This window comes from Monodelphis domestica, chromosome 1 (assembly GCF_027887165.1).
Source record: "Monodelphis domestica isolate mMonDom1 chromosome 1, mMonDom1.pri, whole genome shotgun sequence".
Classification (NCBI taxonomy): Eukaryota; Metazoa; Chordata; class Mammalia; order Didelphimorphia; family Didelphidae; genus Monodelphis; species Monodelphis domestica.
In genome coordinates this window covers 461,616,355-461,635,420 of record NC_077227.1, presented here as the reverse complement: position 1 = coordinate 461,635,420, position 19,066 = coordinate 461,616,355, and the positions used below count along the sequence as shown (strand labels likewise).

General features: G+C 41.6%; 1 protein-coding gene and 1 long non-coding RNA gene across 6 annotated transcripts in view; one reads left to right on the top strand and one right to left on the bottom strand.

The window, feature by feature from the left end:
- LOC103096591 (uncharacterized) overlaps window positions 1–18,337 on the top strand; it is a 24,741-nt gene extending 6,404 nt beyond the window's left edge. The window contains exon 3 of one of the 2 annotated variants that reach the window (XR_008917469.1): window positions 17,998–18,337. This is a non-coding gene — a long non-coding RNA (uncharacterized LOC103096591). Of the gene's footprint in view, window positions 1–5,580; window positions 5,718–17,997 lie in introns of those variants that run through there. The other variant, XR_458331.3, reaches the window with a different exon arrangement.
- TBC1D13 (TBC1 domain family member 13) overlaps window positions 1–19,066 on the bottom strand; it is a 23,809-nt gene extending 4,743 nt beyond the window's left edge. The window contains exons 1-11 of one of the 4 annotated variants that reach the window (XM_001363567.4): window positions 18,653–19,066; window positions 17,484–17,557; window positions 15,106–15,146; window positions 14,325–14,386; window positions 14,012–14,111; window positions 12,383–12,465; window positions 11,867–12,026; window positions 8,163–8,373; window positions 6,614–6,777; window positions 5,617–5,777; window positions 5,205–5,262 (exon numbers count right to left, since the gene is read on the bottom strand). In XM_001363567.4, the coding sequence (XP_001363604.1) occupies window positions 5,205–5,262; window positions 5,617–5,777; window positions 6,614–6,777; window positions 8,163–8,373; window positions 11,867–12,026; window positions 12,383–12,465; window positions 14,012–14,111; window positions 14,325–14,386; window positions 15,106–15,146; window positions 17,484–17,557; window positions 18,653–18,675 (1,137 nt within the window). In that variant the 5' untranslated portion in view covers window positions 18,676–19,066. Of the gene's footprint in view, window positions 1–5,204; window positions 5,263–5,616; window positions 5,778–6,613; window positions 6,778–8,162; window positions 8,374–11,866; window positions 12,027–12,382; window positions 12,466–14,011; window positions 14,112–14,192; window positions 14,270–14,324; window positions 14,387–15,105; window positions 15,147–17,483; window positions 17,559–18,652 lie in introns of those variants that run through there. The other 3 variants (XM_056822862.1, XM_056822860.1, XM_016433901.2) reach the window with 3 other exon arrangements.

The window sequence follows — 19,066 nt, the reverse complement described above, 5'->3', positions numbered from 1 at the left end:
CAGTGTGGACACCATAAATGGTACAGCTCCTTAAAGACAGCAAGTTAGATATGTACAGTACGAAAAATGATGTGGTGGTGGTGGTCCAGTTGTGTCTGACTCTTTGTGACCCCTTTTTGGGGAATTTTCTTGGCAAAGATATGGAATGGTTTGCCATTTCCTTCTTTAGATCATTTTACAGATGAGGAACTGAAGCAAATAGGATTAAGTGATTTTCCCAGGGTTACACAGCTAATAAAGTGTCTGAAGATGGATTTGAACTCAGGAAGATGAGTCTTCCTGATTCCCAGGTCAGTATTCTATCCACTATACCACCTAGCTGCCCCATCAATTGAGGTATAATTGGACAAAAATAATCGAGAATGAATGGCCAATATACCCACTCAAGATCAAAAAAGTTATGGTTGTAGTAGAGGAACAGACCACACTTAAGAAATGTATAAACAGGATGTAACCCAAGTAACTGACCATTAACCCTTGTCTATGGCTACTTTAGCACACTTGGCAATCTATCATTGGTCATGCATGTTTTAGCACATAGTATGAATCTGACAAGGCAAGCCAGGTGGTATAGTGCATAAGACAATTGCATTTGGAGGCAGAAAGTTTAAATACTGCTTCAGACACATCAAATGGGAAAGTCAGGAAGGAGAAAGACACTACCACCACCACCATCAGGACAGTATCCAACCCCCTTGCCTATCCTTAGGCTGGTCATAGAACTCATATGGGATGGAGGAAGGGCCAAAATAAGAAAAAAATTACTTCTAATACCAAGAACATCCTGCTCTATAGTGAGATAATTTGGTTTTTTGTTAAAAAAAAAAAAAAACAAAAAACCTCATCTTCTGAATTAGAACCAATATTAAGAATTGGTTCCAAGGCAGAAGAGTAGTAAGGGCAAGGAAATGGGGGTTAAGTGTTTTGCCCAGCGTCACATAGCTAGGAAATGTCTGAGGCCAGATTTGAACCCAGAACATCCCCCAGACCTGGCACTCTATCTACTGTTATCCCTACCTAGTTACCTTTCTCTTTCCCTCTTGATGAGACTGAGGACCAGGTTTTACTATTTGTATAACCTGTAGTCCCTAGACAATGCCATGAACCTGCTCATGTTACCTAAGGACCTCTGGGCCTTGCCATTGAGCCCTTAGGCTTTTTGGATCTTTCTAGTCACCCTGCAGCTGAACTGTTTTTTACGTGCTGTTCCTCTGAGTAAGAATTAGTTTCCTGAGAACTGAGATTCCCTTGCTTTTCTATTTCTGTCCTGAGTACTTGGCACATAGCCAAGTGATTAATGTTTTTGTATTCATTCAACCTGGACAAGCTTTAACTTATCTCAGCCTCAGTTTCCTCATGTATAAATTGGAAATAACAGTACCCACCTCTGAGGGTTGTTGTGAAGATCAAATGAAGAAATATTAAAGTACTTGGAAAACTTAAAAGTGCCACATGAATGTTAGTCATCATTGCTCCCTGTCATCCCTACTCTTTCACATATTTTTAATCCCTCCTTGTCTTCTGCTTCATTTCCTACTGTCTACAAACACTCTCTTATCTCCCTTATCCTGAAGAAAACCCTCACTTGATACTTTCCATCACTGCTATCCTTCATTTCTTCTTTTTTCATTTTTAAATCCTATCTTGTCTTAGAATTGACACCAAGTATCAGATCTGTGAACCTTAAAAATTCCCAGACCCTACTTGATAAGATTGGATTAAGACCATTCCCCATTTGGGCAGTGAAAGTACTTGATCAGGAATGTGAGAACTCTACTTCACCATACTTAAGCATGCCCAGGGGAAGATAAAGTTGTAAACTCTTTGCTGAACAATGAAAAGTACTTAAACCCATACTTATAGTAAGACAAAAAATTCTTAAGCTATGCCTATATTGGGTTTATTGAATAATTGGGACAAAAGGGTGCTAAATACCTATAAAGGTCAGACAACTTGTGAATTTACAAGGAACAAAGAGCTGAGAAACTTACTCAGAGCTTTCCTGGTGTGAATTACTCAAAAATCCACACCTTCTTAGGAGTGGACTAAGAATAGTCTGTCCTTTGAAGAATATCTACTGTGATTGATAGATATAAGGACTTAGGGGAGGTGACATAGGAGAAAATGCCCTTTAAATAGGAGCTCAGATTCATTTTGAAACATTCAGATTGAGGATTGAGCTGGTGAAGGCAGCTGAGATGATGCTGGCCTGGTGTCACTAGAATCCTCGCTTGGACAGATCTTGTGGTGAGTGATTAAGGACTGACTGATCTTTTCTCTTAGGGCTTAGGCCTGGGTTGGCCCGGCTTATCCTTTTCTCATTATTTCCTTTTTCTCTCTTTCTCTCCTTTTCTTTAATTCCTCATTTGTATTAATTAAATTCTCTATAAAACCCAGTTGACTTGGGTATATTTCATAATTGGGAATATTTTCCCTGGCGACCACCTTATATTTGATTTAAAACAAGACACTGTAGTGAAAACATATTTTCTGTGGTCACAATTTACTCATCCACTCTTATATCTACTACAATTTAAGTCTTCCACTATTTTAACTGCCACAGTTTATGGCCTCAACTATTTAAATCTTACAGTTCCAAGGCAGAAGGGTGCTAAGAGTTAAGCAGTTGGGGTTAGGTGACTTGCCCAGGGTCAGGGAGCTAGGAAGTATCTGAGGCCATATTTGAACCCAGGACCTCCCATCCCCAGACCTGGCACTATCTACTGAGTCACCTAGCTGACCCATCCTACATCTCTTCTACCCTTTGTTGCTAAAGGCTATCAAAAAGGCTTTCTAAAATAGACACCTCCAATTTCTTTCTACTCACTCTCTTCTTAACCTCTTTTAATCTATTTCTGACCTTATTCCACTGAAATTACTCTCTCCAAAGTTACTAATGATCTCTCAGCTGCCAAATCCAATGGCTTTTTCTCAGGCCTTATTTTCCTTGACTCACTGTTGCCTCTCTCCTTGACACTTTCTTCTCTCTAGCTTTTCAGATTGGTCTTCTGGTTCTTGATCTTTCTTTTGCAGGTTCCTCATTATAATGGACCATGCCCTTGGACTATAGGTGTCCCCTGGGGGGTTCTGGGGTAGGCCCTCTTTTCTTCTTCCTCTCTACTACTTAAGTTGGTGATCTGATCAGCTCCCAAGGATTCAATTTCCATATCTATGCTGATAATTCTCAAATCTATTGATCCTGCTCTAAGCTTTCTGATAACTTTTTAATCTTTTAATATGGAACTGGATGTCCTGAAGACATCTTAAACTCATTACATTCAAAACAACTCATTACCTTTCCCCACCAGTCAATTTCACTTTTGTGACATCTCTTGTATAGACCCCCTTCTCTCCCCTGACAGTGCTCCCACTCTAGTGCAGCCCTTACCATCATGAACCTAGACTACTGCCATAGCCTGCTGGTGGGTCTGCCTGTCTCGAGTCTATCCCCGATCTAAACCATCCTCTGTTCAGCCATTAAAGTGGTTTTCCTAAAGTGCAGGGCCAATTATGTCACTTCAATGCTCAATAAACTACACTGGTTTCCTATCACCTCCAAAATCAAATACAAAATGCTCTGTTTGGCATTCAAAGCCCTCTATAATCTAGCACCCTCCTACCTTTCCAATATTCTTAAATCTCAGTCCCCAACAGGTCTTCTTTGAACAGTAAAACCGTCTTCCTGGCTGTTTCACGAATAAGACACTCAATCTCTTGGGTCTGAGCATTTTCTCTGGTTGTCCTCCATGCTTGGCACATTCTCTGCCTCTTCCACTGACTACTAACCTCCATGACTTCCTTTAATCCCCGCTAAAATCCAACTTTCTACAGGAAGCCTTCCCCAACTCCTATTAATTCCAGTGCTTTCTCTCTTGCATTATTTGTTTATCCTGTATATAGCTTGCTTTGTATATATTTGCTTGCATACTGACTCTTCCTTTAGATTATAAGCTCCTTGAAGGCAGAGGCTATTTTTGGCCTCTTTTTGTACTCCTAGCACTTAACACAGTGCATCCAGTCATTTCAATTGTGTCTAACCCCTTATGAGTCCATTTGAGGTCTTCTTGGCAAAGATACTGGAGTGGTTTGCCATTTCCTTCTCTACCTCATTTGACAGATAAGGAAACTAAGGCAAACAGGGTTAAGTAACTTGCCCAGGAACACTCAGTTAAGTATCTGAGGCCAGATTTAAACTCAGGTCTTCCTGATTAGCCCTCTATCCACTGTACCACCTAATTACCATCAAATTACATATATTTATATATCTACTTCCACATATATATCTATATGTATACAGATACAGATATAGATATATATAGAGAGAATGCATGTATGTTGTTGTTAAGTGACTTGCTCAGGGTTCCACAAATATTAAGTGTTTTTTTGACTCCAAGTCTTCTAGATTACAAGCTCAGGTCTCTAGCCACTGTGCTACCATATAATGACCTATAATTTGTGATGTATGGAAAATTGTGTTTGAGTAGACTTAAGAGGAAGAAAACTTGCTGAGGAAAAGTAAAAGATAAAAAGAAAGTAAATATGATGATTATTTACATAAGGTCACGTAGCTAATATTGGAGTAAAGAGTGCTACTCTAGTTGTATGTTCCTAAACACTGTTTCCCCTTTGGTCTTATGGGTTGCAGTGCTCTGACTCTCATCAATTCAGGCTTGCCCCCATGAGGCTTCATTTGCTCCTTGAAACAAAACTGTCTGCCTTCATATTCTGTTGCCAGAATGTACTTCTTCCTAAGATTTGTCTCTCAAATTCTAAGCCATGGTTTTTGAACCTCTTATTCCCAGTATACTTATAATCAATCAATAAACATTTTATTAAGTGCCTACTATGGCATAGGGCAGCTAGGAGTCTTCCTGGCTACATATTTATGTATGTACCTGTTATCTTCCCCAGGCGAATGTAAACTTCTTGGGAATAAGGATTGTTTCATTTTTTGCACATATATTCCCAGTATATAGCACACACAGCAGGTGATTAACAAATAATTGTTGTTTGATTATCCATTCACCTATAACAGCCTCCCCTATAATACTTCTCAAAGCAACGTTCAAATCAAGCTCCAAAGAACAAAGGGTCTCTGAGCCCTACAGTCTCCTTGTCAGTAGTCTCCCTGACAGGACACCTCAGAAGGAAGAGTTCAACTATAGTTGTTGGCCATATCAGCCTTGTTTTCCTCAGGCCCTTACCTGAAGCAGCCTCATGTTCAAGGTGAAGTCCCCTCCCAATAACTGCTCCCGGATCAATCTAAAGAAAACAAGTTCCAACACAACTTGAATTTTCAAATTTCAAAAGAAGAGCCCATGGACTATGGATATCTAATTGCTAAGAGGCCAAGACATAGTCCAGATGTCCCTGAGAAAACATCCTGCTTGACCAATAATCTCATTCCTTCCACCACTAATGAGGATTTTTGTGGAATGTTCTCCTAAACAATCCCAATGTCAAATAAATGGAGTGGTTCCTCTACCCCAAAACCCCATTCTGGCCAAATAGGTGAATTCTTTATTCCTTCTTCTGGCATTCCTCCTAATCCCATCCTATGGCCTCTCCCTGACTGCTCAGTGGAAAGAGGGCATTCCTGATTCACAGGAGACTCACACCAACATGGCACAGCAGACAAGGAGGAGGAAGTCAAATCGGTTGTCATCAGCGAAGAGGGTATCCCAAATTCGGATTACATCAGGAAGCAAGAACTCCTGGGACAGCAGCAGTGTTAGCCATCGAAAAGCAAAGAACTGTGGCTTGATGTTTTGCTCTTGCTGTGGGTTATAAGAAGACAATTTGGGGTTAGAACAGGAATCTCTGGACATTTGGTTCTTCCAATATCCTTTTCCAATCAAGGGCTTATTTTAACCAGATCTCAACTGAGTATGCATTTGCAAATCATATTTTAAATTACCAGTTCTCAAAACAGACAATAAGTCAGCTAGTCAACAAACATTTATTAGGTACTTAGCATGTGCCAGGCACAGTGCTAAAAAGTATCAGTATAAAGAAAGGCAAAAACATGGTCCTTCACTTCAAGGAACTCATACTCTACCCTCCTGAAGGTGGGATTTGAGTTGAGTTTTGAAAGAAGCCACCAAGTAGAGATGAAGAAAAAGAGCATTCTAAGCATGTGTAAAGAATAGCAAGAAAGCTAATGTTGACAGATTATAGAATATTTGAGGGGAATAAAGTATAAGAAGACTGGTAGGAAGAAAAGAAAGGTAGAAGAAGAAAGGTAGGAAAAAGCCAGGTTGTGAAGGGTTTTTAATGCCAGGGGACCCAGTGGAATTGCAAATCGGCTGGGGTGGGGTGGTAGGGGGAGTTGACATGAATCAATGAATGATGTAACCATGGAAAAATATTCTAAATTAATTAAATAAAAATTTTCAATTAAAAAAAATAATAAATGCCAGGGGATTTCATATTTGTTCCTGAAAGCATTAGGGAACCATTAAAGTTTACTGAGTAGGGGGTGAAATGGTCAGACCAGAAGCCCTAAAATGCCATGATCTGCCAAGTTCCCCCCTTAGTCCCCAGCCTACATATAGATCAACACTGATAACCAACAGGGGCAAAATCAAATGGCCTGTCAGAGGGCCTTTCTCACCAGCTTCAAGTAGAGCTCTACATCCTTCTCCTTTAGGGTAGAGTACACCTTTTCCATCTTGTAGGTAATGCCACACTGGGAGTCATCCAGGCTCTTAATGAAGTTGTCCCGGATCTCAGACATCAGGTTGGTAAAGCAGAAAAATGTATCTGCCTCAGCATGCTCTGGAAGAGACCCGAGGGGCTGGGGCTGGGGGCTTCAACCGGCACAGAGAAAGAGCAAGGAAGCAGTTATACTTCTTCCCTACCACACTTCTCCGGTTTGGCTAGGGCACCCACCTAGGATCCTTTCCTCTTTCTTGACTCTGTCAAGACAAATCTTACCCATCCTTTGTGGCCTCACTCAAATCTTTCCTCTGAGAAATCTGTCTCAACCACTCCAGACCACAGGGATTCTACACTCCTCTATAGGCCTAGCTATGTCCTAATATGTGTAAAGTAAATGACTGTATACTGCCAAATATCTTTAACTGTATGGAGGTACTTCTTCTTGGTATATGATTTTGTTGTTCTTTTTTAGAACCCTTACTTTCTGTCCTAGTAACAACTCTAGGACAGAAGGGCAAAGGCTAGACAACTAGGGTTAAGCGCCTTGCCCAGGATCACCCAGATCCTCCCAACTCCAGGCCTGATGCTTCATCCACTGAACCACCTAGCTGCCCCTCTTGGTGTTTTTAAGACTACTATTCTTATTTAAAATGTTCACATGTAGGTTTCCTTTCCCTTACACTAAGCTTCTTGAAGGTAGAGACTTTGTCTCCATCACCTATTGTAGTGTCCTAGGCACAGTAATAACATAGTACCTTATATTAGTATAGCATTTTAAAGATATTTTTAAAGCAATTTCACAAACAATAAGTTCTTTGTTCTACTCTTAGGAACTAAATGGCACTATAGCTATTTGTCGGGTAAGCTACAGAACAGACTATGTTTTATTTATTCTTCTTTAGACCAAAGCAGAGAGCACAATGCATGCCCAGAGTGGACTTTTCATAAATGTTTGCTGAATGAATGTATTTTATCTCTTTGATCTTCACAAAACTTCAATAGAGTCAGCACTGATTAAGCATCTGCTATTTATAATGACCCTGAGAGGCAAACAGAGTGGGAATTGCTAAGAGTGCAAGAAAAAGAGCACTGGACCAGGGGCTCTGGGCTCTTGCCCCAGCTTGGCCATTAACAATGAGCCACAGGATAGGAGAAAGGTCATTTTATTTTTAGGCCCTAATCAGCACAAGAAGGGAGGTCAGACCTAATGGTCTGAGGTCCCTTCCAACAATAATATCCCGATTCCTATTGATGAGGAAGAAACTGAGAAAGATAGAAGTTATGGTTATTGGCAAAACCAGGATTACACTCCAAAGTCCTCCTATCTCCTGGGTCCAAAGCTCTTTCAGTAGTAACACAATAATGCTTCCCCATAAATGTTTCTCAATTTTTCACTTGATTTGATTTCCCCATTTCCCTGAAAGGGAAGGAGAGATAGGGTAAGTAGGGGCCCTAGAGGCAGAAGGAACTTGATGAGGATGAATCATCCTTGAGTCTCTCACCTTTCCATTCACTATTGGGATCAGTGGCAAAGGTGTAGTAGAGAGGCCCCACGATTTCATTCATGCCCTGGACGTAAGCGATGCCTGGGTTCAGTTTGGCATAGATGAAGAGAATACGCTCCACCACTTCCCAATGAGCTTCACAACCATTGGGCAGAACTTCATACTCACTTAGTGAATTCGGGGCTGGGCTCTTATGAGGTGAGCTCATCTGTAGAGAAAGGAATGTCATATTAAATAAAACCCTCTAGAAAAAGAATCATAAGTCCAACCAAGGTAATGACTGCTATGTGTGGTTATGATATGTGTGTATGTATATGATATGTGAGATATGTGTGGTTTAGAGTAAGAGGTGTCAAACACGCAGCCTGTGGGCCACATGAGGCTTGAAGCAACACTGTCCAGTGTGGTCTAAATCAGATTAAAATGTAATTGGGGGGGTCACTAGGTGGCTCAGTGGATAAGAGAGCCAGGCCTAGAAATGGGAGGTCCTGGGTTCAAATATGACCTCATATACTTCTGAGCTATAGGACCCTGGGCAAGTCATTTAATCCCCATTGCCTAGCTCTTACCACTCTTCTAAGGAAAGGGTGTAAGGGTGAGTGAGTGAGTGAGAGAGAGAGAGAGAGAGAGAGAGAGAGAGAGAGAGAGAGAGAGAGAGAGAGAGAGAGTGTGTGTGTGTGTGTGTGTGTGTGTGTAACTGCAAAAGATCTGACAGGCAAGTAAAAATAAAGTAGAGATTAGATTTTAAAACTAAGGGAACATGCCTCCCCCACTTACCCCCAAAGGAATCCCAATGTATGGATTAGTGATTCCATAACTTTTTTTTTAATCCTTCCCTTCCCTCTGAGAATCAATACTATGTATTGGTTCTGAGGCAGAAGAGTGGTAGAGGCTAGGTAATGGGGGTTAAATGACTGGACCAGGGTCACAGACAGGTAGGAAGTATTTGGGGCCAAGTTCCATATCCATTTGAGTTTGGCACCACTGCAAAGACCCTGCATTGCAGTGAGAGAAGCAGAGAAAAGTTCAGTGCAAGAGGCTAAGGAAAAAGTAAGGACTGTTATAGACAAAAGAGTGGTTGCCATAAACTGTGACAACGAAAATATGGTTTCAAGACTGTGAATTGCCCACACTGTAAAGATAATTTTTAGTGTCTTGATGTAAATCAAAAATAAGTGGTCGCCATGGGAAAAATTCCCAAATATGAAATACTCAAGTCAGCTGGGTTTTATGGAGACTTTAATTAATACAAATGAAGAAATTAAAGAAAGGGAGAGACAGACAGACAGAGACAGAGAGACAGAGGAAACAGTATGAAAGGGCCTAAGCCATTGGCCTAAGCCTGAGCTTTAAGAGAGACTAGTCAGTGCTTAATCACTCACCACAAGATTTTGTCCCAGGCAAAACTCTAGTGTTCAGAGAGACACTCCAGTTCAGCTCCTGAGCTCAACTAAGTTCAGCCATGGAGAGACCCTCCAATTCAGCTTCCTAAGCTGAACCAAGTCCAGAGGCCTCTGACCTCCTTTTAAAGAGAATTTTCTCCTATGTCACCTCCCCTAAATTTTCACATCTACCAATCACAGTAGCCGTTTTCCAAAGGCCTGACCATTCTTAATTCACATCTTATCACCTTTTATGGGTAGACTAAAACTGAGTAATTCACATCTCTTTGCTAAACTTGCCCTTTTAGTGATTGATTTGACCTTCATAGGTACTTAACACCTTTTTTTTTATTATATCTAAAAATAGTCCTAGCTTAAGGGCTTTTGCCTCTCTATAAGTATGGGTTAAGTACCTTCATTGTTCACTAAGGAGTTTTACAACTTTATCTTCCCCTAAGGTATGCCTAAATATGGGTGGAGTAAGGTTAAGTTCTCAATACATTCCTGACCAAGTACCTTCATTGTTTAAATGGGGAATAACTTTAACCAATTGTTCTAAGGTAGAGACTGAGAAAATTTTAAATTCACAGGTCCTACTCTAATACTGTATTGGTTCCTCTATTAATCTTAACTCAAAGGCTATGATGGAATAGAAGCTAAACTGACTTCCATTGGTAGAAAGGGATACTCCTCAGGCAAATATCAAGAGATGAAAACCAACTAGCCACTTCCAGCCACCAGAAGATCAGCAGTCAAAGTCAAAGGCTATTCAAAAGGTTAAGTTTACATGGTTATTTCCTAGTATATACTTCCTTATAGTGAAATATTTTCCTGGGTCAAACAATATTTGGCTAGACATCTATGGTGCCCTTGTAACAGAAAAGAGGTAAATGGCAACTTTCTAAGAGTTGACGTAGACCATTTGAAATGGTTGAATATTTATTTTTCTTACTATATGCTCTAGTCCCTATATTTGAATACCTGTAACTACCAATGACTGTCAAAATAAAGTTTTGTATGTATGCATGTATGTATGTATACTCACATATATTAACTGCTGCTCTCCTAGACTCATTGATTTTTAAAGTTAAAAAAAGCTTCTATTGCAAAAATTCAAAACTAATTTGTTGATATTTAGAAAGAAAATGTTTTCAATCAGAAAAGGAAGCATATTTAAAAAACGACATGCATAGACTTGGGAAAGAAGTCAGAAGCTCAGTGTTTCTGGGGAAAAAATTACAAGACAAACAAATCAAACTTAAGACTACAATTTACCTATTTCCTGAAGTTTGCCCCATGCTACAAAAAAAAAAGTTTGAATATGCTGGGAGATCATCAGAACAGCAGCACTAAGCTCTGGGTATGTGTGCTTTTTAAACCTTTACCTTCTGTTTTAGTATCAATTCTAAGATAGAAGAGCAGCAAGGGCTCAGCAATTGGGGTTAAGTGACTTGCCCAGGGTTGAAGAGCTAGGAAGTATCTGAGGTCATATTTGAACTGAGATCTTCCTGACTCCAGATCTAGCACTCTATCCGCTGAACCACCTAGCTGCACCACTAAGCTATTAATTAAGCTCTTGCAATGCTCACTTATTTTGTAATAGAAGCAGTTTCTTAAAAATATATTGTAGGATCCAGATAAAAGAACTGTGGGAGTAGAAACACAGAAGGAAAACATTTCCTTGATCACATAGTTCGATGGGGATATGATCGGAGATGTAGACTCGAAATGATCATTCTAGTTCAAATATTAACAATATGGAAATAGGTCTTGATCAATAATACATGTAAAACCCAGTTGAACTGCTCACTGGCTATGGGAGGAGGGAGGAAAAGAACATGAATCATGTAACTATGGGAAAATAGTCTAATTAACTAAATAAATTTAAAAAAAAATATATATATATATATATTAGGGAGCAGCTAGGTGGCTCAGTGGATTGAGAACCAGGCCTAGAGATGGGAAGTCCTGGGTTTAAATCTGGTCTCAAACATTTCCTAGCTATATGACCCTGGGCTAGTCACTTAACCCTCACTGCCTGATCCTTATACCTTTCTGCCTTGGAACTAATACACAGTATTGATTCTATGATGCAAAGTAACGTGTTTTTTTTTAAAAGACAATGTAAATTTACTTTGTGAACAGCCCTTCTCAGTGTTTAAAATGGCTCTGAACCACTGAAGAACAATCACTAACAGCAAGAGTGAACTACCATAGACAACCTGGAATGACTACTGCCCTATGGACAGCAACAGGAAGAAGGACATTAGAGAAAAGTGACTTCCTGAAGGTTCCCATTCCTCCCAATAAGGCTCTCACATTGGTGACTCCGCTCCGGTTTTTTGCCACTGTCTGTGATTTCAATGTAGTCTGTTCTACCCGCTTTCGGAGGGTCTCAAATTCATTCTGAGGGTCCAGGATGAGGAGGCAAGGGTAATCCGTAGGCCTCTGGAAAAAGGATATGTCTGGGCATAGCCTCCTAAAACAGGGGATAAAGACAGGAACATCAGAAGCATTCAATAAATCTTTGGCAAATGAATGAAACTGAGCCAGTGAAAAGGATCTGCCTCTAACCCAGGAGTGCCAAGTGCTAGCACCACAGGCAGTCAGCCTCCAGGATCCCTCTTGTCTAGCTCTATCATTAATACAGTCTGGTTTCAGTTTCCTGAATATAATGCCACAAATTGCTCTTCAGGCCTTCTTACCACAGGCCTTTGGGGGAAAACGGGAAGAAAACAGCAATATCTGAAATGACCACAAAGCTCCAAGTGGCTTAAGTGCCTCCTCAGCTTGGTCTTCTCCCTCCCTCCCTAGCCTAGTTGTCTCCACACTCACCGAACATCTTTGTCTATCTGCAGCAACACCTCATTGTCCTTGAAGTAGGTATTCCACCGACTGTCAGGGTTTGGATTGAGTGGCTGGATGGAAAGAGGAGGTGGGATTAGCAGCCTCATCTCAAATAAGAACAGTCCATAATCAAGGATTTTTATTAAGCTCACTTCTTGGGACTATAAAGGGACCCTGTCTCACCAACAAGGCAGGGAAAGACAACAATTACAGCTAGTCTTGTAACCTACAGCCATATGTGTGGCCAGTCCTACAATCTCCAATGTTCTTAGCTATACAAATGGAACAAGAGAGTTTAATGACTACTGCCAAAGGGATAGGAAATTGGCCAAAATTCCTTAGTCTAGCATTCAAGGCCCTCCACAATTTGACCACAGGCTATTTTTCTACTCACCATTACTCTCTTATATGAACCTTCAGTTTCAGCAAGACTTTTTTTAAGCCTTATTTTCTGCCTGAGTGACAACTCTGAGACAGAAGAGCAAGGGCTAAGCAAACAGGGTTAAGTGACTTGCCCAGGGTCACACACACAGCTAGAAGTGTCTGAGGCCATGTTTGAACCCAGGTCCTCCTGATTCCAAGCCTACTGCTCTATCCACTGGCCCTTCTCATTGTCTTCCAAAAATACTTTGGGCATTTGCACTTTGGATGCTTTCTTTTCTCTGATTAATTTCCTTTAAGGTCCAGCTCAAAGATTATCTTTTCTATAAAGTTTTTAAATCCCATGGTGAGCCCTTCCTCCTTTGACCTTCAAAGTATAGTTAAGCACTTATTTAGCTCTTCACTAGCAACGCAAGGAAGTAGTTATATCATGTCGTGTTTGCCTCAACAAGACTGTAAAGTGTGGCTTGTTTCTTTTGCAACAGCAAACTAGCAATCGCTGGCTTGCAGAATTGCTCAGTAAATGTGTGTTGGCTTGATGTCTCACATAGGTCATTTCATTCTAGTTCTTGCCTTTCTCTAAATTTCAGGAAAGAGCAAGAGATTAGCAACTCCTGATTTAGCAAGGTCCTTTGTGTCAGGGAAGTTCATTCCCTCCCTCTCCTGGAGGGTCAACCTGTCCATCAAGATTCCTCAAATGCGAACTCAGCATCTGCCAAGGTCAATAAAAGAGAGGGGTCAGGGACTGACCAGGGCTTTTTGGACAAGCTCCAGGAAGGAACAGGCAGGTAAGGAGGGAAGGGAAGAAGTTAATGGAGAATAGGCCACATGTGGTCAGGTAACTTAGAGTAATAATGAGATTTCAAAATGATTGTCTACCCTTTCTAATAAACTTTATAAAAATTAGTAATGGGGTAGGTATATTAATTTAATTGTAACACCTTGAAGGGCAATGGGATAATAACTACCTTCAGAAGTCTTTCAGTTAAAGGCAATATTTGACCCTGGGAATGGAGAAGCAATTGGGAGGAAGGGAATGAAGTAAAATCACTCCTATCCTGCTTTTCTAAACCCTATAGATTAGAGGCACAAAGGTTGGGGTGAGAGGAGTAAAGAAAGACAGAAGGGAATTCTAAAACCAAGAAGGGATCCCTCTAGACTGTAAGCATCTGCCACCCCTGACTTGCACCTCTTCAGTTTCTTTCATTAAATCAGCAATTGGCCCTTGGCACTCACATGGTCTTCAAAAGTGACATCCTCTCTAGACACACCCAGGTTAGCTTTGGCTATGCCAGGCTGAATGATCATTTCTCTCAGGAACTGAGAATATAGCTCCCTGTCAAAAGAAGGAGGAGATAGGTAAGCAGCACAGAGGAAAAGGCTGGCTCCCTCTCCTCACACACAGGCACACACACACCTTGCCCACGACTCTTGAACAATTCAGCATAAAGAGAATGTTTCTGTCTTCCTTCAGCTGAGACCAACCCAATTCTCCTGGGAAAAAAACTGTAATTGCACTGAGGATAAATCACTCCCCTTGGAAGCTCACCTCTGCTTGGCCAAGATGGAGGTCCATGAGGCCCTTTCCAAGGGGAGGTAGTTCAAAAGAATCTGCACAAAGGGAAAAGATTGAGGTTCTGATATTCTGTACTGACAGCAGCCCTTGAGGAGAAACTCTGGTGATTTCTGATAGGAACAAGTTCAATGACTGTATCCTTAAGGATGTGGGAATGAGATCACCCTTCATTCTTTACTCAGTGGCTTTTCTCCTCCTGCCATACCCCAAAGTCATGCCTTGTCCTTGCTCTTCTACTTTTTCTTCTAAACTCTACCATGAGCCCTTTTTTAGAGGATCCTCTGATAAGCTACAGGGAAGCTGGAAAATAGAAAGTTCAAGTTTTCCTCCTGGCTTGGGCCAGAGATGTTAGGCAAATCCATTACTTTTTTAAACCCCATGCATGCCACCTCCCCTCATCCCATAGCAGAGGGCTTTTAAGGCTCAAGGACATTTGAAGGTTCTCTGATTGAAGAAGAGTTAAATGAGAGTTGGGATTCTTTTTTGGTTGCCTGAAAGGATCACCTGGTCTAGTATGTAGCAAAGAACAGTTTACTCTATGACTTTCTATGAACAACTTTGGTGCAAGAGGGGAGAGAACAACCTTCCCCTCCTCCCAAAGGCTCCTTGGAGAGAATATCTAAGAGGAATAGAAAACCAATAACTTCCAGCAAAAGTTTTCCCAGTCAGTACTAGAGAGATAGAGGAGGGCTACCCCATGCAGAAGCTCATGTACTCACGGGGGAGCCAAAGCCAAGCCCCCAGGAACACCCACCTTCCAGCAAAGACAGCGTAGTCCACCCTCACAAGGGATCCCTGTAGAACACAGCAGGCAGAGGTCACTCATTTGGGCCAGGGCCTTGAGGACACTGACTGCACACAGGGGACTAGGTTTAAACTCAAAAAGGTAGTAATGATGGGATAAGACATAATGTCAAAGGTTTAATTTAAGGATCACTGAGATAGGATCCTGGGGATACACAAGGTGTAGCTAGGAGTTTCTGCTTTCAGGAAGATGTTTCCCTTTTCCCTAGCAAAGAAGACAGGCAGTGACCTCATTTACTCCAGTGGTAAAGAAAGATCTGATCAAACACAGTGCTCAGGGAAAAAAGGTATTCTTGTTTGGCATCATAAACAGATCAATGAGGTTTTTGAACCTAATCTTCAATTTTCTCCTCTTAGTACAGGTCTTGAATTCCAGTGGGATACATCTGTCTGTGAACTCCTAGGGGAGAACCTGTTCCCCAAAAGACATTTTATACATTTCAAATGACTCATGGGGAAGTCAACATATCCTCTGACTTAGCATAAAATTCACCCAAAACATCAGAGCCTATAGCTCAATTAAGGCATTCTCTAAAATCCCTGGAGATTCAATGTTGGCATGCCTTTAGCTTAAGGAGAACAAATCTCCATCTAGATTCTCAAGGATATCCATTTTATGAGTGTATCAGCACATAAATTCTAAATTAATTCCTCAACATCTCAACTAAATTTGAGAGAAGAGGCCTTATTCTTCATACCTTAAAAAGGTAAAAGTATACAACCCACAACACTCTTAAGTGCAGCATGAACCAGATAAAAATGTAATGGAGAGGGCAGTTATGTAGCTTAGGGGACTAGGAGCCAGCACTGGGTTCAAATTTGACCTCAGACACTTCCTCACTGGGTGACCCTGGGCAAGTCCTTCACCCCCATTGCCTAGCCCTTACTACTTTTCTGCCTCGGAACCAATACATGGTATTGATTCTAAGATGGAAGGTAAGGGTTTAAAAAATGTTATAGAAAAATATTGAACAAAATGAAACAACTTTAAAACTTATAACATTAATATCTGCATGGTCTAGTGGCTCCATTTCTATTTGACTGTGACACTACTGGTTTACAGGATAGAGCGAAAGACTTACAAAGTCAGAAGACCTGGCCTCAAATCCTAACTCAGGGAGTTACTAGTTTCACTGCAAATAATCTTAACTCTCTGGGACTTGGTTATCCCATCTGGTAAATGGGGGTAATAAGAGCACCTATATCTCTGAGATGACATTTGTAAATAACTGCCAAACCTTCAAGTATTGTATAAATGAGTTTCTGTACTATTATTATTAAGGAAAGAAATTTATCAAGCTACTATTATGTGTTAGGCAGTATGCTAAGTGCTTCATATATATTATTTCAGTTGATCTTCACAACAACATGAGATACATGTTATTATTATATGTATTTTATAGTTGAAGAAACTAAGGCAGGGACAGCCAGGTGGCTCAGCTGGTAGAGGGCCTGGGTTCAAATATGGCCTTAGGTATTTCCTAGCTATATGACCCTGGCCAAATAACTTAACCCCAATTGTCTAGTCCTTACCTTTCTTCTGCCTTGAAACCAATACTTTGTATTGATTCTAAGATAGAAGGTAAGGTTTAAAAAAAAGAAAAAAAGGAAGACAAAGGCTAAATGACTTGCTCAGCGTCATAGCTAGAAGGTGTCTGAGACTAGATTTGAACTTTGACTCTTAGCCCTGGGACCTACCTTGCTGATTATTTTTAAAAAGAACAACTTTCTGGGGGATCAGACATGAAAAAGAACCATTTATATTACTAATGATATTTTTTAAAAGTCTGGCAAAGAACAGATATCTCTTCTCTGAATATGCACAGTGCCGGTTAAAACCAAGTTAAACATTGATATGTTTCCCCGGCTGGAATTTCACCACTAAGCAAAGTTCAATATGGTCTTGTTCAGTTTGGGGGTCAGTTTTACGATTCTAAGGCATGAGGAAAAAATAGAAATGATTCTACAACTAACCAGATTAAGGCATTTAAGAAGTTCACTAAATAGCCCCTAGAGCTAGGAGAGGCTTCTTTAAACCTAAAAAGTTCCCCAGAGCAACATAACCCCAATGTTGGAGCAGCTCCCAGCTGAAAATGCTGACTGCTTCAGCAACATTAAAGATGAAAAGATCCAGGAAGAACCCTTTAATTCTTCTGTCATCAAACTATGGCATGGGTATAAAAGCACAAAGTCATCACAATCAATGGCTAATCAGTTGCAAATAGTTCTGGGGGCTGTTTCTAGAACTATCCTAGACCAGACCAAGTTTGATTCAGTTCCTGCCTCAGTATTCCTAGGGAAGTTTCCATTAACATAAAATTGCCTTACCACTGAAACTAAGTTCTCGAAGCTTCCCCAGGGCAATCTTGGGCTCCCTCAGGACATCCTGGAAATCTGCAATTCTAAAAGAAAACATCAGGTTCAAAAGACCCTATCAGTCCTCAGACTTCTCCATTCCTGATCTCATTTTCTTGACATTTGCACAGTCATCTGCTACAGAGCTGTTTTCTCAAGGAAACTTTTGGCAGCAACTTATTAGCTATACTACATTTAAAAAGCCATTACTCTCCATTAAATTAATCCAAAATAAAAGAATCTCAGAGCTGAGGATTTTTGAGATGTCTTTTCCAACCCCCTCATTATATACAAGAGGAAATTAATGCCCAGAAAGAGGAAAATCATTTTGCCCAATGCAACATATCTAATTGGTTGGTTAAAAGAGACATTAGGAATGGGACACCCTCATTCCCAGGCCTGTGCTCTTTCCACTGCATTATAATACTTTCCCTAAAATATGCCCACTTATACCTATAATTCACTCAAATCTATTTTTGCAATCTAGGCTGTGCCATAGAACAAGACAGGAAAAGCCAACAAATTTGAAGCACTTTTCACTTCTGAAGGTGAGGCTGGGAACTAGGACATATGGCTTCTCCTTTCTCGCAAGACCTAGGACCATGACTTTGGAATCTCTCAAGTTCTGAAATATTAGAGGGCGAATAAGAGGTGATGGGGAATCAGAGGAGGAGACTAGCAGGAGGCTATAGGGGAAGAAAGAAGAGAAATGGAAGTAAAATGAGTTGGGTTGGAGGGTATGGAGAGAGGAAGAAAAAGAATGAAAACACTAAGAGAGACAGATGGAGAGGAGGAATGGGAAGACAGGAAGAAAGGGGGACTAGAGTTGGCAGGGGAGGGAGGGAATGGGGAGGAGGCTGGACAGAGACAGGGAAGATGAAGGACAACAGTGGGAGCTGGGAAAGAAAGTAGAGGGTGAGGGAGCAGACGGCAGGGTGGAGGTGGGGGTGGGAACAGAGTGCAGGACTTGGAGGGTGGACACAAAGGAGTCATAGGTAGAGTCCCTAGATTCCAACTGCACCGCGGGGCTCACTATGGGATGAAGGAGGGAGTGACAGTAGTCCCGGCTCCCTACGCTGTATCCAGTTAGACAACCTCCTGCATCCCGCCCCCCGCCCCTAGGGCCCCCTGCACCCACTTACCGGCTCTGGTGCCGAGTCGACATGTTGTTGACTTCCGGATTCGCCCCCCCCCAGCCCCCCCAGTGGATGCCACGGAGCGCGGAAAAAAAGCCTCCGGCCGGAAGCGCAACCCGTGCACCGCTGTTCCGTCCCGTCCCGTCCCGTCCCGTCCCGCCCCAAGCAGCCCGCGACGCTAGTACTCCAGCCCAGCAGTCCTCCTCTGGCCCGCATGGACCCCGCCCTCCGGGCTTCACCCACCCACTCTCTTCCCTTAGAGGCGGAGCCAGCTCCCTCTAAGGTTCGTTTCCTTCTGCCTGGTGTACGTCCTTTGTCCAGCGCCCAGGGGAGCTTCGTATCCTTGACCCCTTCTCCGGCCCGAACTGCCCCCCTTGATGTGGCTCCCCTGGCGCCCACCGAGGAACACACGAGACCCCA